General features: G+C 34.1%; 3 protein-coding genes across 4 annotated transcripts; 1 reads left to right on the top strand and 2 right to left on the bottom strand.

Moving 5' to 3' along the window:
- The first annotated feature begins 153 nt into the window (after positions 1-153).
- Positions 154-3,288, top strand: LOC133701373 (MDIS1-interacting receptor like kinase 2-like). Its single transcript, XM_062125267.1, has 2 exons — positions 154-2,771; positions 2,871-3,288. Exons 1-2 carry the CDS (start codon positions 233-235, stop codon positions 3,179-3,181), a joined length of 2,850 nt encoding a protein of 949 aa, XP_061981251.1. The 5' UTR covers positions 154-232; the 3' UTR covers positions 3,182-3,288.
- Positions 3,289-4,818: 1,530 nt separating this feature from the next.
- On the bottom strand, positions 4,819-11,772 carry LOC133701949 (protein PIN-LIKES 3-like). Its single transcript, XM_062126145.1, has 11 exons — positions 11,757-11,772; positions 11,550-11,626; positions 10,758-10,837; positions 10,524-10,648; positions 6,643-6,764; positions 6,302-6,544; positions 6,051-6,143; positions 5,734-5,834; positions 5,569-5,621; positions 5,286-5,471; positions 4,819-5,155 (listed from the first exon to the last, which is right to left on the bottom strand). The coding sequence occupies exons 1-11, from the start codon at positions 11,770-11,772 to the stop codon at positions 5,031-5,033; spliced, it is 1,221 nt and encodes a 406-aa protein (XP_061982129.1). The 3' UTR covers positions 4,819-5,030.
- Positions 11,773-15,223: 3,451 nt separating this feature from the next.
- LOC133700499 (uncharacterized) lies at positions 15,224-23,365 on the bottom strand. Of its 2 annotated transcripts, none has more exons than XM_062124043.1 (16): positions 22,934-23,365; positions 22,744-22,827; positions 22,534-22,607; positions 22,376-22,409; positions 22,104-22,162; positions 21,819-21,933; positions 21,665-21,702; positions 21,200-21,297; positions 20,933-20,988; positions 19,524-19,803; positions 19,277-19,410; positions 18,721-18,777; positions 17,571-17,636; positions 16,742-16,816; positions 16,127-16,231; positions 15,224-15,638 (listed from the first exon to the last, which is right to left on the bottom strand). In XM_062124043.1, the coding sequence occupies exons 1-15, from the start codon at positions 23,102-23,104 to the stop codon at positions 16,169-16,171; spliced, it is 1,404 nt and encodes a 467-aa protein (XP_061980027.1). In that variant the 5' UTR covers positions 23,105-23,365; the 3' UTR covers positions 15,224-15,638; positions 16,127-16,168. The 2 variants fall into 2 exon arrangements, with proteins under 2 accessions (XP_061980027.1, XP_061980029.1); XM_062124045.1 differs by having other exon boundaries at positions 19,277-19,389; positions 22,934-23,343.
- Between the last annotated feature and the right edge of the window lie 47 nt (positions 23,366-23,412).

Here is a 23,412-nt window from a genome sequence, read left to right as displayed (position 1 = left end):
TTGGCATTGAATTGGTCAAACAAATAAAGAATATTTTTAACTACATGATAGGTACAGCCTCTGAAGTCCTTCTAAGTGGCGTTAATCAATTTTTGGATGGCCACATAGTTGGCAACTTGGCATTGAATTTGTCAAATGGGTTGGCTGGTCAAACTCTTTGTCGCAAGCCCTCTAAGATTCAGGGCTGCTACTTGATAAAGGCGAGGAGCTGAACACAGCAGCCTTTGTTACAATGGCCCGAGGAAGTTTTGTTTCTCTAGCAATTTTAATTGACTGGATAGTATTGTTGCTATTTTGCTGCAAAGCAAGTTTAGCTTCAAATGCAGCAGAAGCCGAGGCCTTGCTCAGATGGAAAGATAGTCTTGGAAACCAATCCATTCTCCAGTCGTGGGTCGCCCCAGCAAATGCCAATTCAAGTACCCTAAGTCCATGCCAGTGGCGTGGAATAACTTGTGATGACGCGGGAAATGTAACTCAAATCAATCTTCCGAACGTGGGCTTGACAGGTACCCTGCAATACTTAGATTTCTCTTCTTTAACAAATCTTCTTCGACTTGACCTTAGAGAAAATCAACTTACAGGAACCATTCCATCTAGCATTGGAATTCTTTACAAACTCCAATATCTTGATCTTGCCACAAATTTTCTTTATGGTACTCTACCTCTTTCTCTTGCTAATCTTACTCAGGCTTATGAGCTCGACTTTTCTCGAAACAACATAACTGGCATAATAGACCCACGGCTATTCCCTGATGGGTCAGCCGCGAACAAAACTGGCCTTGTTAGCCTAAAAAACTTCCTCCTTCAAACTACTGGGCTTGGAGGTCGAATTCCTGAAGAAATAGGAAATTGTAAATTTCTGTCCCTTCTAGCTCTAGATGAGAATCGTTTTCATGGACCTATCCCTTCATCTTTAGGTAACTCGAGTGAGTTGACCGTTCTACGGCTTTCCAACAATCTTCTTTCAGGAAACATCCCACCAAATATAGGTACTTTGAGCAAGTTAACTGACTTGCGCTTGCTCACGAACCAATTGTCTGGTTTCGTGCCTGCAGAATTAGGCAACCTTTCATCATTAACTGTTCTACACCTGGCCGAGAATAACTTCACAGGCCATTTGCCGCAGCAAGTGTGCCAAGGTGGAAAGCTTGTCAACTTCAGCGCCGCCTTTAACAATTTCTCTGGTCCAATCCCGGTAAGCCTAAAAAATTGCCACACCTTATATAGAGTTAGGCTTGAACACAACCAACTGTCGGGGTTTCTAGAACAAGATTTTGGAGTGTATCCAAACCTCACTTATATTGACCTAAGTTTCAACAGGGTAAGAGGCGAGCTGTCACCCAAATGGGGAGAGTGCAAGAAACTGACTGTTCTGAGAGTAGCTGGAAATTTGCTTGGTGGTAAAATCCCTGATGAGGTTGTTCTGCTAAACCAACTAAGAGTGATTGACCTCTCTTCAAATCAAATTTTTGGAGAGTTGCCAGCACAACTTGGAAAATTGTCCAACCTGTTGGTTCTAAATCTGAAAGATAACATGCTTTCAGGACAGGTGCCAGTGGGAATTGACGGCCTGTCCAGCTTGGAGAATCTAGACCTCTCTTTGAACATGCTAAGCGGGCCAATTCCATACCAAATTGGAGAATGCTCTAAACTTCGATTTTTAAGCTTGGGCGGGAATAGGTTAAATGGGACAATCCCCTATCAAATCGGAAATCTTGCAGGTTTACACGACTTGCTAGATTTGGGCTATAATTTGCTTTCTGGAGGGATACCCTCTCAGCTCGCAAAGCTTACAAGTTTGGCGCAGCTGAACTTGTCCCACAATAATCTCAGTGGTTCAATTCCTGCATCTCTCAGCAACATGCTGAGCTTGGTTGCTGTCAACTTTTCATACAACAATTTAGAAGGTCCACTTCCTGATAGCAGCATCTTTCATTTAGTTGAGCCGAATTCATATAGTAACAATAGAGACTTGTGTGGTGAAGTTCAGGGTTTGAGACGCTGCACCATTAGAGCCAATGAAAAGGGTAGGGGGGATAAAAAAAGCAAACTTGTTATTATTGTTGCTTCGATAACAAGTGCCTTGTTTCTTTCACTCGCATTGGTTGGTATTATTGCATTTCTCCACCATCGGAACTCCAGAAATGTCTCAACACGTGAAAGCAGATCAAGGAGGGAAATTCCCTTACCAATATGGTTTTTTAAAGGGAAAATTGCGTACGGAGATATCATTGAAGCTACAAAGAACTTTGATGACAAGTACTGCATTGGGGAGGGAGGAACCGGAAAGGTTTATAAAGCAGAACTGTCAGATGGTCAAGTGTTTGCAGTGAAAAGGCTGAATTATCTGGTTCAAGACGAAGAGATTGAGACTACAAAAAGCTTTAGCAATGAGGTTGAAGCTTTAACAGAATTACGCCATCGCAACATAGTGAAACTCCATGGATTTTGTTCTCAAGGAAGGCACGCATTCTTGATTTATGAATTTTTGGAGAGGGGTAGTTTGGCTGGCATGCTAAGAGATGAAGAAGGAGCCAGGGAGTTGGATTGGGGAAAAAGGATAGCGGTTGTTAAGGGCATAGCTCATGCTTTATCTTATATGCATCATGATTGTGTTCCACCTATAGTTCATCGAGACATATCAAGCAATAATGTCTTACTGAACTCTGAACTTGAGGCTCATGTTTCTGATTTTGGCACGGCAAGGTTTCTGAAGCCTGAGTCATCAAATTGGACAGCAATTGCAGGCACCTATGGATATATTGCTCCAGGTCAGAAAAGAAATATATTTTTATGGTCTTTGGCTGTAATTACGTTTGTTAGCTAACATAGTGCTAAAATTTTTCATGATCCTCTATTGACTGTTGCAGAGCTTGCTTACACAATGGAAGTGAATGAGAAATCCGATGTTTATAGCTTTGGGGTGTTGGCATTCGAAGTTCTGATGGGAAAGCATCCAGGGGACCTCATTTCCTATCTACATTCATCTGCTAATCAAGAAATCCACTTTGAAGATGCGTCAGATCCCCGTCTCTCACCTCCTGCAGAACGAAAAGCTGTTGATCTATTGTCCTGTATCATAACTCTTGCTCGTTTATGTATATGTGTTGACCCTCAATCTCGACCAACCATGCGAACTGTGTCTCAGCAGCTCGAAATGAAGGCTGCTGGTTCCGAATAATTAATCTGCCTGTCGATCGGCATGCTTACGCAGATCCATGTTTAATGTCTTTTGTTTTTTCAAGAAGACTCCTTCAAATAATAATAAAAATATATATTTTCAGATCACGGTCAGGGTTGATGGGTCAATAGATTTGCTGTTGAGATGGGTTTTATGACGATATTTATCGTTTATCATAACTCCCCCGTATTTGAATTTATTAATCATAACCTTTTCTAAGGAGTAGAAATATTGCCAAAATAATTATTCTAAGGAGACCTTTTCCCGGTAAAAGTCAAACTTAACGCATGCCATCCTATTACCCATGAGCATATCATCGGTGGGAGTCTGCCAGTTTTTCCGAGGAGTAGAAATATTGCCAAAATAATTATATCCCAAGGAGACCATTTTTCTGTGTGTATTAAATGGCTGAATTCAGCGCTCCCAATCGCGATTTTTGTAAGGGCTCACCGGTTGAGAGGTGGACCAATTGTTTTCCTTTTTATTTTGAAGCCGGTTGGTTTTGCTCATTGTGAGCTGTTCTTTGTTGCCACTAACCATGAAACAAGGCATATATACTGTACATCGTTGAGGTTATCCCAATGGCATGTTACTAAATTTAACCCTAGTTAGCTTCAGTTTTTTTTTTAATTTTTTTTTAATTTTGATTTTTTTGTTAGGTTTTTTTTTAAATCTAATTTTTTTAATCCCAATCTTATATTATGGATAGCTGGTTAGTCAAGTTAAGCTTAGTTGACTTAAGTTTTTTTTTTAAATTATTTTTTAATTTTTTTTATTTTATTATATGATATTAATTTATTCGGCTTTGAGTTTCATAATTTTTTTTTTATATGAGTTATTTATATTTCATATCTCAAGTCAGGTATTAATAAAATTAACATAAAGTTTATTAAAATCATTATATCCTTACTTTTATATATATATATATATATATATATATATATATATATATATATATATATATATTAGAAAACATTTGACCTCCATGTGGCGTGCTTGTAACTAAGCTAGAAGTAGACGCAAAACCCATCCTACATTCTAAAGGGTCTGTGCACACTTCATTTTGATAATGTGTACCAAAATTATCATATATTATTAAAAACAAATATTAATTTCTTTATTTTTTTAATATCTTTAATCATAACTCATTTTACTTTTATTTTTTTAATCCAACCGTGCTCTCTTATTTATATTCAAATAAAGAATGACATTGAAAATTAATCTAAGAACAAATGAGATGACAATTAATTTTAATTTTTTAAATTTTGTGGAAATTAAAATGTTTGGGATAAAAGGAGCATATATATATATATATATATATATATATATAATATTGTGTATGGGCGCTCTTTGAAAGTGAGGAAAGTTCAAAAAAGAATTGCTTGGAGGAATTAACGTGAGTTGAAAAACTTACACGGTTGCCTGTGAGTTTATAGCGTGGGATTTATGATCGCACAATGCCAGTATTACCTCCACGGGTTAAAAGTGGCAATTTGTACTTCATGTGCTTTGGAGGTTTGGTGAGGGCACAAAAAAATATAGCATTATGTATTAATTAAGATTTTATTAAATTTCAATTTAAATAAATTAAAAAAAGAAAGAGGAAAAGAGTACTAAGATACTCATCAAAACGATAATTAAAAGTACAAGGATTTGTTTTTCTTATTGCATTTGTATAATATACTTGCAGCAAATTTTGATATTAATGTCCTGTTTTAAAACCTTGAGATACAGTGCGTAATCTCTTTATTTACGTGCGTATTTGCAGAAAACTAATGAAGCAACTCTGCTAGCTGATAATGCATTGACTGATCATCATGTCGAAAGAGATCAAAGAGGCAGGTGGCAATTATCTGACAAACCAGATGAAGAACGCTGACCAAAGTGTTAGTGAAATGGTGGCCAAGGAATAGGTGTATAGCATGATCACAGAGCATTCGGTTTGGCCAGCTCCAAACAACTGGGTCATCGTACCTGCCAAGTCAAGGCCAAAACAACAAGAGAGAAACAAATCGAGTTAATACCAAAACACATGAACATGGTGGAGCATTGCGTGGATCTTGTAGCAGTAAGGCATATAATTCTCTAATCATAATTAACAGACCTATGCCGATTGCTGGAGGAAGTGCAAATTGAAGCAGAAGAACAAACTGATACAGCGGGTCAGAGTGCAACAAGCCAAAACGGACTGCATATTTAATGATAAGAGCTCCCGAAATTGGCAAGATAATATACCGGACTGCTACTATACCGATAATCACCATGAGCGGCACCTTTGACCCTTTCAAACCTAAGGACATCAATGGTGATCATTGTTTCCATCTCTCAACAATTCAACTTGTGAAAGAAGGAGGGATCTTGACATAAATCAAAACGATCACGCTTACCCTCCAGAAGATTTGCTCCCATGATCAAAGTGACAGATGGAATGGCTGCCTCCCTGCAAACATGAAAGGAATGCCAGGGGAAACTTGTTAGGTAGCTGAAAATTAAACTAACATAACATTTTTGGTTGCTTGGGAATCTTCGTATCATCAAAATCGGATACTGACCCGAGAAAGTACGCGGAGTCTTCGACCACATGAAGAGGGGCATTGTCACCAATAAAGGCTTTTTGGAACGGGGGGACGACACCAATAATAAATCCAACAATCTATAAAAATGAAGCAGTAAAGGGTGTCAATCTGGCATTTTATACTTTAGTGTAGAAAATTTCAAGATTTTTTAACGTGACCAAGAAACTGTAGAAAAAAAAATTCGCAAGCTGCTTATTAATGCCTGCTTCACGAAAATGTCTCCATAAATGTTCTTCAAAGATCAATGCTGTTCAAGAATAAACCAGGCATGTACAAAGCGCAGATTAGCATACCGCTCCGTTAATTATAGGCGAAAACAATCTCCTCAAGTTGAGTTCCTTTATAACCTTCTGAAATCCCTGCTTAACGTTCCTCGGAAATGGCTCCTGTCAAGAAATATTGACAGGTAGGATGAAGATTTCTTTTAAAGAACATTTTATTTACCTTCAGAACGAAAATGTGCTCATAATGAACATAAACAATATATTGAAATAGATAAGAAAGCACTGAAAAAATGAAGGTAAATATTCAAATTTCAAATGACCTTGGCCTTCTCCTGTGGCACTACACAATCAAGCTCCAAGCGCTCCATATGACCCTCTTCAAGCGAGGGCTCTTTTAAAGGGAGGAGGGGCCCTGTGCGGCATTTTGGAAGGTTTTCTGTTGTTTCTCCAGCAGACTCCGCACCCTTCGGCAATTCATCCAGTTTGGGTTCATCAGAATACTTACTTGATGAATATACACGCACAATATGGTACACATATGACCACAGATAGATGGCACCAATCTGAAACATAAAAGTAAGATTGGAAGGAGGTTTACGAATCCCAGTTCCCTACCACCACCATTTTTAAATCAAGTTCAAGTTTGAAAATGTAGCCATACAGCCATAGAGAGCGAAGCATATGCCAGACCGCGCGTGTTACAGGAATTAGAATCTCCAAATGGACTTCCTTTTTCCTTGCAGACAGCTGGGATCAGTATGAGAGGAATGGCGCCCAGATTTCCTGTTCACATCGATATCCATCCTATCATATCATCATATAATATCCACTTATAGCAGTAAAGCTGAGGTAGTTTCAATTATGAGGTGACACGTGGACGTCTGATCATTTATTGGTCTTATTGGATTGGATTGGTGTCAATTAATTTTCATGAGCAGAGATACGGTGAGTAAAATTTATGCAATAACATTAAAATAATATGTTCTTTTACTGTTTGTTACTGTGGGCGAACAATGCTTGTTTTAAAAATAAATTCATCATTTTTTTTCAATTTCATTCTTGCATTGCATGTTTGTGTTATGTTGTTGATATTTTATATATTAAGATTTTATATATATATCCTAAACTTCATTTATTTAATGTTTTAGCCCTTAAATTTAAAAGAAAAGTCATTATAAAAAAGAAAGAGAAAAACATGTCGGTTTGCAATTATAATTAAAATCAATTTTATTGTCAATAAATTTATCTTGCCTAAAGAATTTTATTAGGGTGATTTGAAACTTTAATCTTCGCAGAAAAAATAGATTGCCGGTTCAGAAAGTTTTTTTTGTTTAATTTTAAATTTTAGATTTTTTAACTTCTTGAAGAGTTTTTTTATGATAAGGTTAGAAATGAGTTTGATGTGGTTTTTATGATGTTTGTAAGAGTTTTTCATTTGATATCAGTTAAAAATAGATTTTAAAATCTAAAAACTTGAACATTTGATGGTCAAAATTTGAATTAATAAATAATGCATCCTAATATGATAACACATCACCAATTTATTTATTTATTAAAAGTGGATAGCTAAAAAAAACAAGTTAGATATGTGGGTCTAACCTCCTGATCTTTTTTTATACTTTTACATCTCTTTTTTCAAAAATTGTTTTTATTTTATTTTATTCAAAATGCACTCTAAATAAGATAATTGAAATAATATTTAAATTATTATTCAATTTGTCATGGTTTTCAAATAATATTATAGATTTTTATAATTATATTAACAATTAATTTTTAATTATTATATACCTAATTTGCTAAAATATTTTTAGAATATGCTCGTGAATATTTAATGAAAATAGTTTTTTCTTATTTTTTAAAATATTTTTATATGATTTTATAACAATTAGTTTTTTTCCTTTTAATCACACACACACAACATCGAAACATTATTTTATTAAAATTTATTTTTAAAATCACGATAAGTTTTTATTTCAACTGTAATACTTCTAATTAAAAAAATATATTTTTGTTGAAAAAAAAAGCATTAATAATGAAATACGGTTTAGATCGAAAAGATATATATTTTTAGACTAAATTTTTTACAAGCCTTTATTTTAATTAACATCACTTTTCATTCAAAAAGTATCATACTAATAAAAAAAATTATTCAAATAAAAAAATATAAATAAATAAAATAAAAAGAGATTTCTTCTAACAAAATATTTCTTTTTTGGAATTTAAATTATTACATTTCGTACAAATATCTATTTTAATTATAAAATAACTAAATAAAAAGAAATAAATTTTAGAAATTATCCGGCGGCATCGACTTAGCAAATAACTAGAAAACACAAATCCTCTCAAGCAAATTTAAATGAAAAAATAAAATTAAACCGTGTAATGTATAAACTATATATAGCATGAAGAGTTTAATATGATTAGTCATTACTTGAAGTCCTAAATATTAATAAGCCAGGCCCTCAAATCTGCATCATCCACCACATAAATCTATGACAAGTGTTTGAGGTGTGAACCTGGGCTCAAAATGTGCAGGAGTTGGGGTTTCCTCAAATTTAAAAAAAAAAAAAAAGTTGAAGATTTTGTTACAAGAATTACCCACCTATTCCACTAGCATCCGTGCCTATGGAAGACGCAACCACTTTAGAGCATCTGAAATTAATTTCTACGATGGGTAGAAGAGGTTCCCAACATAATTATATGGATTTAAATTAGAAAAAAACTAGCATGATAAATTAAAAATATTGGCTAATAGCATAGTAGGATAAAAAACAAACTTATGAAATATCATCATTTTAGTTTATCATGATTTTGAATTGCGACAACTTATCCTATCATAATTCCAAATTATTATATATTACAAAATTAAATCCTAGCCTTTCTTTTTAATGTGGTGTTTTGTAAAGAAATTGCATTTTATAAATGCAATATTTATTTAATGTTGTGTTATTTAATCATGATTTTTTTATGTATTATGTTTTGAAATAATGATGAGTATAAACTGTATTATTTTATATATATATATATATATATATATATATAAATTTGTAGTTATATTATTTCATCAAAATGTGAAATTCTGTGTTAATAGCACAAAATAGGCAATTATACGGCTGAATGCAATTATGAAAATCTCTAAGATGATTTATAGAAAGGTAAGATTCCAAACAATTTGTCAAACATTCTATTTTCTAATTAATTGAAGATCTTTGAGTTTTGATGGGGCACAAAATTTGAAGAAGAAAAAAACCATATAATTCTAGTCTTTCACGCCAGGCTTGAATAGCCTCCTCACCCTCGGCCTCGATCCATTACCTGGCTCTAGGTATGTACCTCAATATATTTTTTTAAACTTTGAAAAGTCAGAACAACATTGTGCGCACTCACTACCAGAATATTGTGGTTAGTACATTTTATTTCATGGGTAATTTGTAATGTTTGCGGATAACAAATTTCTGTCCTGATATTTTTTTTTATATATTTAAATCAGTTTATATATATTTTAATTAATTTTATAAATTTTAAAATTAATAATTATATAAATTTTTAATAATTATAAAATTTATAAGACTTAAACTAATAATTTTTAAATAAAACATTTTCATCAGTAAATTAGTGGACGGAGTAAATGGTAGATAGCTTCTCAACAGAATATTTTATCAATGTTTTCTCATATTCGGTGGTGACCAATATCCATGGGCGCCCACCAAGATTTTTATACAACACATCGTTTCTAGTAAGCTGTCAACGCTTATTAAACTCTAATCTCTTCATCAAAGACACAACAAGTCACCATAACTAATGATGATTACCAACAACTTACCTGGAACTCCACGCACTACTAGGAACTTGTAGTTCCACTAACTACAAACTCTTCACCTTATAACATAAACTGATATAATGGAGGTCTATAAATATTATTTTATAAGGATTTTGAGAAACCGAGCATTATATTACTACAGCTGAAAATCTTGGCACGAACTGGAATGATGTACTGTCTTCTAGGTTACCTCCTTGTCCTCAATTGGTGTTCTAGTATCTTTCAAGAGAGTTTTTTTTTTAAAAAAAAAAAATAGCTGAGAAAGTGAAATACTACCGAATATCGATGAGTGATATATAGGCATGTGTAATTTGATTATAGCATCCCAAGCGTTTCATCACAGCATATAATAGCCAAAGAAAGAAGCATGAAGGTGTGAGATGGGAGCGTAAATGGTAGAAATGCATTTCTGCTTGATTCAATACCAGAGAAGGGCACATCAGCCTCTTTTCTAAGCTAGGAAAGACAGAAGGAGAGGGCTGAGTAGGGAGGGGAAAAAAAGGAAAAAAAATTATTTGTTTGCGTTGGAAGGATCATCTGTTAAATGGCATATCATCAGACCTGAAGATTCTGACTTGACTACTGATACCCAATGCCAGTGAACTAACTTATTCAGACCTTTGTTTTTTCTTGAAGACCAATATTTTGTGAAAATGTAAACTGGAAAGGACACTCAAGATCTGCAGACATACCTTCAACTAGCCAAATATAATAAAGCTTACCTGCAGCACAAGATCCCACGATCATGCCCCGCATACGTTTAGGAGCATTGGTAATTTTTACAAGCAACCATCCAAGCACTGAGCCAATGATAAAGGTGATGAGAACATTTAGTGGCATGAACCACCTGCATAATTCAACCAAAGTTGGATTTAAGAAACCAGCAGGAAAAAAAAAAGAAAAGAATGCCACAATGAAAGCAATTAGCCCCAAAAAAATTTGCCAGAGAAACTCACAGCTCAAGCAAGCTTCTTAATGTTACGAATTTTGCCAAGCTGCTCCCAACAAGTGCTGGACTCAGGACATAAAACACAAGCTGCACAACAATTGAGTTTAAAAATACACATTACAGTCATACGGAATTCAGAATGTTCAATGCATCAATCAGAGCAATACAGCAAGGAAAAACTGAAAAAAATGTATTCACCCCACCACTCCACCCCCACCAGCTTGTATCAAGCAAAGAAAAAAAAAGTTTTCATTCTTGAAATGAATAATGTTGTTACACAAGTCTAAAAACGGATTCGGTGCGTGTAATAAAAGTCCTAGCTCAAAGGTTAACAAATAGTCTGGACTCATCAAATAATTTTTCTAACAAAATCAATTTATAAGTTTTGATCTAGTTGAAATTTTACCAAAACATTCTAAAAACCTTGTTAACACTAAATTTAAGAAGACAACTTCATCGGAGTCTAGAAACATATTTAAATTTAGCTCAAAATTTACTCCTCATGATTTTTCTTTATTTTCCTTGTTATATTTGGACACTTTTTCTTTAGGTTAAGGCTCTTAATTTAATTAGAATTTTACTAATTATAATATTTTTCTTGTATTTAAACAGCATTGCACACTTTTTTTCTTTTGAAAAATCATTAAATTACAAACTTTTTAGAAAATATTAGAGTTTTCTTAGTTTTAGTCTATAAATTTAGAACTTGAAAATTGTAGATTTTATCCACACTATATACATGTCAGTTAGTATTAGAGTAGGTTGACATGTTTGATGGATGAATACAATAGCAACTCACCCCATGATATAAGATTGTAAGCTTTATGGCATACTGTGTGGGCTCAAGAGGCAACATAAGGAATCCAATTGCATAAGCTAGGTTGTTTAGAGCAAACAATGACAACAATATTGAATAGCTTGAAATATTTAGTTCGACTAATGAGAGGCACAAATAAGGATCAAGAAGAGGAGAGAGATGTGCTTAGAGATTTACCTCAAAGCTAACCAAACCCTAGATCCATTTATAAAAACTCATATAGACATCATGTTCGTATAGATAATGGTGTTTATGAAAGGCGAAGTACAAGAGACTTAACTTGCAATCAATCTTTTTTTTTGAAACATTTCTAATTTTAATAAAATTACTTTCTTTGATGGAATTTTTTAAATAAAAGATTCATTAATTAGTTGTTAGAGTTGGAAGTTTACTTTTATTTCAAAAAGATTTTTTGTTATAAAAAAAATAGGACTTGTCATTCACATGCTTTCTTTGTTATAAAAAAAACTTGTACTAGTAAGGCCTTAATTCCATCATAGCAAGCTTTGAGATAATTATTAATTTTAGAGTTTGTGCAATATATGAAGAAACTTCATACTAAATAGGTAAGCAATTAGATTATTATTATTATTATTATTTGTCTTATGTTCAATCTTCTCAAATAACAAGGAGAAGAAACTTAGAAGACATATCGTCTCTTTAAAATAGATTGTTTCAACATTATACTAGTAACAAAAATAACAACAATATTAATGTAAACATTGTTTTGTCTATCAATGTTTTATCTATCAATGGTGAAGGAGAAATTAAGGAAGTTCTTAAATTAGTATCATGTATTAATTCTCAATGTCTTGAAGTACTAAAAGAAAAGAAAATTCCTTCAAATCGGGCAATCCTCGAAGAAAAGTTTGAAAAGCACAATCAGACATGAATTGCATTACTCTCCATGAAAAAAAAGATTGTGGAACTGGAATCATGGTTCAGAAAATTAAATAGTAAGTGAAAGAAGTAGAAATACTAACAAATCCACAAAATTCTTCCTTACAAAAAATAATGGAAAATGCTTGCATAAGGAATATACCAACAAGTCAAGAAGTCGGGATTGAGCCTTGGAGAATGAATTTATAGGATCAGAGTTTAGTAATGACACAATCAGAAACTCAAAGGTAAAATGAACTACAAAAAATGTTGATGATGTAGTGAGAAAACTTTCGGATGTTTTTCAACATGCACTTGATAGGAAATCAAAATTATTATATTTGAAGTACATATTCTTCTCAAGTGGGGAAGCCTAAGGTGGAGCGCTTAACAAAAGTCTTAGCTCAAAGTTCAAGAAGAAGTATGGACTCATAACTCATAATTTGATTGTTGAATCAAGCTGAAAGTTTGATAATAATGTTTTAAAAAGTCATATTACCCAGAAGTAAAGAAGATAGCTTCATCCAAGTTCATGAATACACCTAAATTTAGTATAGAAGTTTTAAAAGATTAGAACTTTTAGTTTAATTATTATTTTACTTATTAGGATATTTTTTATATATTCAAGCGGCATAGTAGGCTCTTTTTTCTAGAGGATTATTGAATTACAAACTTAATTTACAAAAAAATACTAGAGTCTTCTCTATTTCTCTATAGTTTTGGACGATAACTTTAGAGCTTAAAAATCCTGGTTTTATCCATGGTATACGTAGCTTAAAAAATAGAAATAATCAGTATACAATCATAGTCAATAATCAACCATTCATTTGGAACAGTATGAAAATTTGTCCTGCCCTGAAGAAAGTGTCTTGTATTGTATTTAGATGGCATGAATCTAAATGATGTATCGGATAAAGCTATTGCCATGTATGATTCTCAACACTTAATTTCTGCATTTAGAAAATTGTTACAACGGAAATTGTTGACTAAATTCTGTGTTCAAAATCCCTAAGAAAGTTTTTTTATTATTAATATGATTGTTTGGATAAATTTATACATACCTTGACTAATTCTATAAATCTTTAAATTAATAATAATATAAGTCTCCAGTAGTCCTGAAACTTATAAAACTCGAACCGGTAATTTTTAGAAAATAGTCTAGAATTAGACTAGTTCAACTAAACCCCTCGATATTAAGAAAATTTGCTGACAAGAGTCATAGTTTATGAACTAAATCTTCCCTCGAGACGAATAAAAGCTCCATTGTTTTTTCTAGTGTGTATACAAACAGATAGAGAGAGAAGCAACAGAACCAAACAAATACTTACGTTGTTCAAATGATTTCGTGCACCTGTCCCCAAAATACCCACGCGCTCTATTGCAAGAAATACGCCAACAGCAGTGAGCAGGAGCACCTTCAAAACTGGCATAAGTGCAACAAAGAACAGTTTCCAAATGTCCATAGAAGCTTATAAAAGTAGCTCTTCGAGTCGTTCCCACACCAGACTGGGAAAAAAAAAAGACGGTTCTCATAATTAAAATCTCTGAAATTCCACAAAAATTAATTAACTGCCTTAAGAATATAACTAACGGTTGCATGGAATTGTATCTGTGTGTGAATTGTTTCAGAAAACATGCACTTAACTGAACAGGATGCTTTAGAGTAGCTAGAGGCCACAAACTGATGTATTAAATCTGTTCTTGGTGCATAAGCAGGCAAGAAGATTAGAAGTTTAATTTAGAATAGCAAGGCATTCATGATTACAGAAAACTTGGGAGAGAAAAGCTAGATACCTTCAAAAATAAAAAATAAACGTGAAATGTATCTCTATAAAGCTAATCACATAAAACCAAAAGAGCCAACATTTTTTTATGGGAGTGATAAAAATGGAGAGGCTGTCATCATCATCGGAATAACACTAAAATAGAGTAGACAATCAAACACATATATGGAATGGTATATTTGCACTCACAGAGAACATAAAAGTAAAGTCAAATAGAAAATAAATATTTGGACTAAACAAGATCGGCATCCCATCAGTGCAAGAAATCCACAAATATAATTCTAGGTGTAGTTCAATGGTTCCTTTATAAAAATAATTATTCGAGTTTCACAAAAGAATGTGATTATTAATTTTAAAACTCATAAAATTAATGAAAATATGTATAAATTGGTCGAATACCAACATTAATAATTAATAAAACAAAGAAATCCACAGATATCATAATGGGAGACATATTCAAGTTTCTCCACCATGATATCGCATCGACGATAAGACAGACGCATTTAAGAGTGAGTGATCAACTACGATACGTAAAGGAAACACACAGATTCTCTTGAATAAATGGAATGCCACCGTTAAGGCAAGAATGGTTTCATTTTTATGATGGGAGAGAGAAGGCTGGGTTTGAGGGAAAATACTGTCTCCCCATTGCTCAACTCATTTATTTATTTTGAGATTTGATTATTAGTTCCTGCACTGCAAAGTGGGGGTACAAAATGGGGTTTCTGTTGCTCCTCCTTATTCCTTGCATGCTTGACTTGTGAGCCAGAGGTCGTGTCATAATTCATTTGGTACGAAGGGGAAAAGCTCAGTGACAAAATGTTATACAACTTGTTCGGTATTTATTTGACGAACTATCGTGTCATGAGACAAACTTTCTGCCTGTCATGAATCGTTTTTAATCCACTTTACCAGGCTAAATTAGCTTGTCGGCATCAACTATTTGATGCTTATTAACAATGTTAATGTCTGTGTATGCTGGTTTTGTCGGTGTGCTTAATGCAAACATTTTTTATTGCAATACGACATGGAATGTGTTACAAATATGTTTATAAACTAGATATACAAATTAAAGATCACGGAGAAGTCTGGAAACATCAAAAGCAAAACAATCATAACTTTAGATTCGGGAAAATTTACTAGACACGTGTCCAGTTTTATACGGGGTAGCCAAGATCTGGAATACCCTCAAAATAGTTTGGTCCACCACATGAGGCAGCTTCGAAAAGTTGCAAATGCTGCCATCACATGAAGTTTCATGGTCTGATAGTAGCTTTCCCATAGCCTGATAAGTTTACATCTTACAAGGGTTGAAGGTCTCTGCGCTAAGCTCTTCAATTTGCTTTCAGCTACTGCATCTGTATAGTTGCTTTCAGCGACTAATGCTAAATAGCTGTTCCTCGAAATTCTGCATCAAGTGCATACTGTGTGTAAGAGGACAAAACTAAGGCTGCGCAGGTAAAAGCCATTCGTGCAGACCAGGTAATGTGCAAGAGCTAGTCATGCGAACAAAACTATAAGGCAATCGTATGAGCAACAAAAGTCAAAAGTGAATTCAGCAAAAGATAGGTCATGTGTTATTCGACAAAAGCATGCAACTGAATTCTGAATGACCATTTAAGACGTGATGATAATAAACACGCATATCCCATTTGTACAAACAAAGACAGACAGGTTTTATTTATGTTATTTATATTTATATTTTTGTTTATTTATTTTTGCACGGGGACAGATTTGCAACTTGGACAACTAAATCAGCATTTAGGCAAGGATCAGTAAATATTTTTTTTTGGTAGGACTCTTCTTTTCATTCAAAATCAATTAGATGCATTTGAAAATGCATTGCATTTTTACACCTGCATGCATTCGAATCAACCACAAAGATCCCATTCATACCTGTCTAATTTTGAGCTGCTCAAGCTAACATCCGCAGGTAATCTAATTTTGAGCTGGTTGTCTACCATTTTCACTGGACACTGATGAAATGCCTTGCTCAATACTCTGGATAGTGAAAGCAATTGGGCAGAAGAGATTTAGAAAAACAAGATAAGCAGGTCAAGAAGAAACTAGAAGAAAATCAACTGCTAATGTTGAGGGATCATTTTCTAATGTTCAATGAAATAAAAACAAGGCAACAAAACTGACACCTGATGCTTCAATGCTATTTCTTACGGTCCAAAAAATTGGAAAGAAATGGAAGAGAAAATCAATCAAAGACCAATACTTCATAATTTTTGTCAAATCTAACCCATAATCTTTAGCAAAATGCTACCTCTTCAGGAGGTGTCATTGGAGAACTAAGGAGAAATTCAGAGGATAATGAAGCAGTAAATAAACTGCCTCGCACACAAGGGCAGCAGCTTTTCAAATTCCTTGCTGATGTGGGAGAACACCAGCAATGTGATGTCGGAACAGTTAGTTAATCTCCAACACATCCAATTTTCCAGGTGAACATCATGTTCAGTGGTCAACACATTTCAGAATTATACAAAACTGATCAGTAAAATTTACCTGAAGAAGATAGCCATGCAGCCAATCCAGTGTTTGAGGGAATGTTGTGGCTGATATATTGGCAACTGTCAGACCCTGTTCCATGAAAAATGCAATGTATTTTAGGAGAAAAAAGAAAATGGTGCTCATATACTTTGAAACACCTAGTTAAGACTTTGAGAAGTATGATCTCACTCAACTGGTAGAATGACATTTCAGAAACCCATAACACTAATAATAAAATACAGTCACTGCCCTATTATTTCTGTGATAGTTTAATTATTTTCTTCATTTCTTCCTTTGAAGCATAAATAAACTTGCTTGTAAGAGCATATCTGAACCACGTCATGGATTTACACCCATCTTTCAAACAGAAAAGAAGTATCAATTATCATGCGACTGAAATAAATCGGTCAGCCCTGTTCCTATGCCTGCTCACTTCAATTTCAATCAACCATCTCCAATGCTCTCCAGCCCAAATCAAAAGTTACTTCCCAAGCATGACAACAATTCCATGAATCGTCTATTGCTCCAGCCCAATAACATAATACCATGAATAAAGGTTCCCGCATTTTTCATCAATAATTTTCATCTTGCAATTTGACAAAATATGTACCTGATTTCTTTGAATTTAACATCCGAATTAGCCACTTGGTCATGTAATAAAATACAATAACTCTACAAACAAGACATCAAAGCAAAACTTGTTCTCATCAATATCTCAATCCAACTTTTGATCACAATGTTTCTAATATTTAGAATCAATTATTGCCAAATTATTAATAAAGAAGCAAAACTACAAATCTCTATGGCATGTTGTCAACTAACAAACACACATGAAGAAGCAAACCTGTGACTTGAATGAGATGAGATAGTCCTGAATGATTTTCAAATTGGTAATTGACCTATCTTTGTCCTGAAAATAAAAATCATATATGAACATATTCTGAAGAAAGTTCAACAAACTATTTTTTTCAAAGAAAAAAAAAACAAGACAATCAATTGAACTTTTGTGAAATTAGCGAACAATCAATACAACGACACAGAAAAAAGAATCAATTGAAAACTTGTTTCTACAAAATCTTGCGTCACATTTTACCAGAACAAAGTGGAATAAACATTTCTCTTTGATACTGCAATAAGTTTTTTACCAGGAATTCATCCAGAGCATAAACATAACAGTAAAGCAATTTCTGGGAATACCTATATAACATCAAACTTTATATTGCAATAAGTAAAAAAAATTTAATTTATATTCTAGATTTGTTTCAATAGCAAGCAATGTGTTGAAACAAGAAGCTTGTTAGTGGAATAATACTAAGCTAGACTTTTACTTGTTGAAGTGAATAAGGAGTTTTCCAGCCAATTTCCATTGATTAAGCAAAACAAAAGTGTTAGCGAGCAAACGAGAAGTTATTATTTGCTATCTTAATCCAATCTAGAATTATTTGAACTTGGCAACACTTGGTTGCTTTTGCAATTTGCTGCTTTTGATCCACTTTCCCACTCACCAAATACATCCAGGATTTACTGTATTTTCCATCAATGCCTGATCTTATTACTGTTCATTGCTTTCATCCTGCTAACCTTCATGCCAGAATTTTCTAATGCCTTTTATCTTTAAAATTTTTTAAAAAAATGGAAGTGCTTCACCAGGGTCATTGACCATCGCTTGATTTATTATTCTGTTTTTGTTTTTGCATTTGATTGAAGAACCATGTTACTTCTACTAATAAAACTAATTTACCACATTTTCAGCCAGGCCTGTTAAGGTATTGGTGATCAATGACGTGGCCTCCCACATCCCCTAAATTCCCACACATCCATCCCCGGATATGTACCTGACAATGTAAAACCTCTGATTTGGAAATCCAAGTTTAACCATGGATTGTCTCATTGATTGTTTGCTAATATTTAACTCTGTTAACTTATTAAAACTTGGTTGATTGCCTAAGTTTGACGTAGGCAAATGACAATAATAACTCAGCAGTCTTTGATACCTCAGCAGGGCATTTATCACTAAATGAACGTGTTGAGATCCACTCCTCAAGTAATGCCTGCACAACGGAAGAAAAGATTGATAGAAGGGACCAATAATAAGGATGCAAGATTGGGTGTTTGGGATTGTAGTGCAGGGTGCTTTTTTAAATAGTTTTACGTTTAAAAATGCATTAAAATAAATTTTTTTCAGACTTTTTTTATTTTTTATTTTTTATTTTTTATTTTTGACATCAGCACATCAAAACCATGAGAAAACACTAAAAAAAACATTAATTTAATACTTTTTCAAGTCAAAAGCACGTTTGAAAAGCACATAAAAGCATAGGCAAAAGTTGTGTCAGACACCCTCAAATATGAAACCTTCAGAAAGTGACAGATAATGAGGGAAGGGAACTAGAACAAATATATTTCCTATATAGGAATAAGTACCATCCATTTGGTAAATAATGAGGGAAGGGAAGTGGAACGATATAATTCGGATATGGGAACAAGTACCGTCTGTTTATATCAAGAATATGAAGAATCTTTTGACACAGCAAGAATAGAAGTACAAACCTTGTGGTCAAATTCAGCCATCTTCAGAACTATTGGTATAATTATTGGTTCAGGACCAGATTTTAAGCTAACAGAAGTCTTTCTATCTCCCTCAAGATCCTTAATAGTTTCACCTAAAAATCCAGGAATGGAAACTGTCACCCGTGTCACTCATGCATGCATTCAAAACTTGTCATCAAACAATTTATGAGTTAGAAGAGACTAAATAGAATATTGAACTCGTCATCAAAACCAGAAAAATAATTACCTTTACTGTCAGAAATGCTTCCAGCTTTATCTATAGATTCCTGTGAATCCACAACTTTATTTACCAGGTTAACAGATTTCCCTTCTTCTGAGGTCAAATATCCCGTAGTGCAGTTGCTATTTTCAGTATTATTTTCACTGACAGAATTATTTTCCAACTGTCTTGCAGGATCATCATCCAGACTCACTGACACAGTGTTTGTCTCAGATTTTTCTGGCATTTTAGCTGGTAACTTATTTTCTTCATCCATCAAGTAAATGCTTGGATCCAAATGTATCCCCTATCATTATTTGTCAGAAACAACTGCAGATCAGATAGGAGTGCTCGGAGACATTACCATGCCATTCAATATTATAACAAGAATCTCAACATCTAACATGTTTCTACATTAAAAACGCTTGGGCATTATCAAGTCAGTTTAACAGTCATTTTTCAATAATTGGATTTAATCACAACCTAATTGCACTAGATCTGAACACACAGTCCCCTCTTCCACTTCCTCGACTTTGGCAACATCATCAATAGCCAGTCAGAACTACAATTTTTTCTGACTCCCCTAGAGAATAACTAAAGGCATAATTACTCATCTTTTCAACATTGATTAGTTTCCGATCATCTTCTTTTCTTTGATAAGTAAGAAAATATCATTGATAAGAGAGGAGCAGGATAAGACATCATCCTTAGCAGAAAGTGCAAGAGATACAAAATCAAAACAAATTGGCCCTCCCGTGGCATTAAAGGCCAAACAAAGAATTCCCCTCTCAAAATCCCCAAAAGGAATGCTTGGCAAGGAGGCTGATAAAACAATTTTACAGTTTTTTTATCCAAAGATTAAAATCATTCTGATGGTATCGCACTTCTACAAAATCCTCACAATCTTTCCCTACTGAGGTCATCTTATTGTAGCAAAACTTCATTTACAGGATTGTGGATGATAACAGCCATAACAAACACCCCAAACGTTAACAGAATAAAAGCTTCAATGAATAGATGCAGACAATGTTCCATTTTTTATATATAATGGGACTGTATTTTTTGAAAAACTATACAGCCAACCAATGTAATGTGAACAATATTTATGATACACATGCACATGCATGCGCAGAACACAGGCTCCCACCCATCCTAAATTAAAAAGGGGTACAATTTGAGAGTAATTTAGCAATGAGTGCCAGATTTTTAATATGCAGATCAAATATGTTCATGCCATGCATCAAATTCCAAAAGAATTGTCCAGCTCACTGTCTGTTACTCCCCCATGATATCGCATCATAAGACCATTTGATGTATGGTATTTTTAGAATCTTAGCAGATGGGCGGATATTAACAGCAAAGAAATAAGTGTCGACTGGAAGTTTTGATGGTGCAATCTAATTGACAACCTGCATAAAATGGAAAATTAGCCTTACCTCAATTATAATTGGCTTTCCATCTTTCATTGCTTTCTTCAAATCACCAGCCAAACCTATGAAGTAAGCATTATTTAACAAATCAAAAACCCATGCACTTGCAGACCATCTAGCAAAATTAATACAGTTTCTAGTATAACAAAGATCATCTTTGAAATCCATTAAATAATTAAAACTACGAATATCAGATGGGTAGGCAAGGAAAAGGGGAATTTTTCAGATAAGAAGGGTGATCAAAGAAGAAAGATGACAAAACAGACAGGCTACCTTTACGAACAATTCTGCATTCTCTACAAAATTCAGTAATTAACTCCTCAGAAGAGCTGAATTCCCGTGCCCATACAGGAGTAGATGCCAATGGTGCACTAACTCGGATAAAAGAGAAGAGTGAGTAATCTAATATGATCCAGAGAATAAAAAGGGTTAAGTGATAGCTAGCATGACTAATAATCTTCATTGTAGGATGCAATATCATATACTAGAGACAACAATATAGTGTCAAAAAAAAAAATTGAAACCTGGTTATATATAAATTCCAGAGTCCTTATTTCCAGTCAACAATATACATTTTTCAAAAAGAATCTTCCTTATTAAAACCTTTCTTGCTCTTCATTTAGCATGCTAGATAGCTTGGCATGCTTCTGATATTCTTAATTCCTCTAGACAGAAATGCTTCTAACATCGGCATTAGAAACCATGGAATTAAAAATGGAAAGCATGAAATACACATACTCAGTTGATGTTCGCAGCAATTCATACACCATATCTGTCTGTCACATAAAAAAAAAAACATAAATGTGAGGCATAGTATTGAACCCAAACGAGTGGGTACATGAAAAGAAAATAAGGGAAGCAAAATTCTTCAAAGCTAGGTGGAAGGAAGGACCTGCAAGACATTAGGCAAATTCAGCCGTTGTGCAAGTTGGGTAGCTATGGTAGACTTCCCAACACAGGCAGTTCCACAAACAAGAATTACCAAGGGCACTCGTTGATAGTGAAATCTAAAAGGATATGACCAGGAAAAAAATCAATTTTTTTTCAACATACAATCTGCAAAAACCTTTTATATTTGTTTTTTTTTATGAAGAAAAGGATAATAAGTCAAGAAGGTGCTTCTGAGCAGCCAAAAGTCAAGTGAATACTGATTACTGAGAATAGAACTCTAAATTACCTGGTCATCATTTTGTAATGATTTATGTACTCTTCTCCATAGCCCCGCCGCTCCATAAGCTGCAAATAGACTCCTATGTATAAGGAGGGCTAATGAAACTAAATCCAATATTTAGAAAGTCTCAAAAGTGTTCTAGTGTTTAGTGCAGTCCTTCCATGACAGTCACAAGAAAGAAACTGGCAAATCCAAACTCCTCTAATATAGGAGATTATGCCCTTTGATATCCACAGGCATCTAAGAATTGTAACATTACAGAAGGAAAGGCCATGTACCTTGAAAAGATTGGCTTCCAAATCAGACTGAGAGCTGCAAAAATAGTGCAAGAGATTGACCATTACTTGAAAATTCAGGAAAAACCAAAAATTTATCACCAACACTAACACATAGGGTAAAAAGAGAAAAACGAAAGGAAAGTTAGAATAGGTATTACACATCGAGCAGGCTGTTATCGATAAGCAGCTTCTTGAGTTCAAGAGCAATTTTAATAGCAACATGATTGGGTATCTGAAATCACCCAAAATCTTAGAATAACCAAAAATGAAACTCGGAGACAAAAAACAATTAACACTACTTGTTACCATCAGCATAAAATTTCGTCATCAAACACAATCTCTAAAAAAAAGAGTAAATAATTTGAGACCTTAGTGACAGTCAACATTCTGCTGAGCAGGAATCTTGATAAAACATAGCAGTGATCAGCGTTTTCACCTAACCACACCTTCACCTGTATTAAATATATACCACCACAAACAAAAATCAACTGAATTGAATAAAGGGTTTTCATCGTTTATTTAGGTTTTGAAGAAAATTGCAGGGAGCAAAACGCAGACCTTGACAAAGTCGTATTTAGAGGAAGCATTGCGAGAGGAGAAACTTGGGAAAGGAGAGAAAGGTCGTCCATTGATTTTTGAGTGATCGAACCCGCCATCTTCTTCTACATCTTCGGCACTGTTGTGATTAAGGCTTGTTGATATCACTACTTCCTTCCCTTTTCTCGTCATCTTCACTTTCTCCACTGTCACTGCTCTGCTCAACAGAGACTTCACTTTCTGTCTCTCGGTGCGCCTCCTCCCTCTCTTTTTAAGTTTCAACAACCGCACAATTTTACGCGCAGTTTTTAAAACTCGAGGACTCAAAATAAAAAATGGTGACCTCTCTTTCTCTCTCGGCTTCTTAATTCTTATTTATTTATCAAGGAAAGACTGAAAAAATAGATTCGAAAAACACGTGCACACACCTGACTGCTACAGCAGCAGAAAGGATTCGATTTCGGACACTCTTCGTGGCGGTTTGGAAAGTAAGTAAAGGA

This window comes from Populus nigra, chromosome 8, assembly GCF_951802175.1.
Source record: "Populus nigra chromosome 8, ddPopNigr1.1, whole genome shotgun sequence".
NCBI classification, from domain to species: domain Eukaryota; kingdom Viridiplantae; phylum Streptophyta; class Magnoliopsida; order Malpighiales; family Salicaceae; genus Populus; species Populus nigra.
This window is presented reverse-complemented; position numbering and strand designations above follow the sequence as displayed.

Coding starts and splice junctions, on each gene's coding strand:
- LOC133701373 (XM_062125267.1), top strand. CDS start 233: ATGGCCCGAGGAAGTTTTGTTTCTCTAGCAATTTTAATTGACTGGATA. Junction 2,772..2,870: donor CTATGGATATATTGCTCCAG/GTCAGAAAAGAA, acceptor TGACTGTTGCAG/AGCTTGCTTACACAATGGAA.
- LOC133701949 (XM_062126145.1), bottom strand. Junction 10,649..10,757: donor TTAAGAAGCTTGCTTGAGCT/GTGAGTTTCTCT, acceptor TGAATTATGCAG/GTGGTTCATGCCACTAAATG. Junction 6,545..6,642: donor ATGCTTCGCTCTCTATGGCT/GTATGGCTACAT, acceptor TTTATGTTTCAG/ATTGGTGCCATCTATCTGTG.
- LOC133700499 (XM_062124043.1), bottom strand. CDS start 23,104: ATGACGAGAAAAGGGAAGGAAGTAGTGATATCAACAAGCCTTAATCAC. Junction 21,703..21,818: donor ATTTGCCTAATGTCTTGCAG/GTCCTTCCTTCC, acceptor TTTATGTGACAG/ACAGATATGGTGTATGAATT. Junction 19,411..19,523: donor AAGCATTTCTGACAGTAAAG/GTAATTATTTTT, acceptor CACGGGTGACAG/TTTCCATTCCTGGATTTTTA.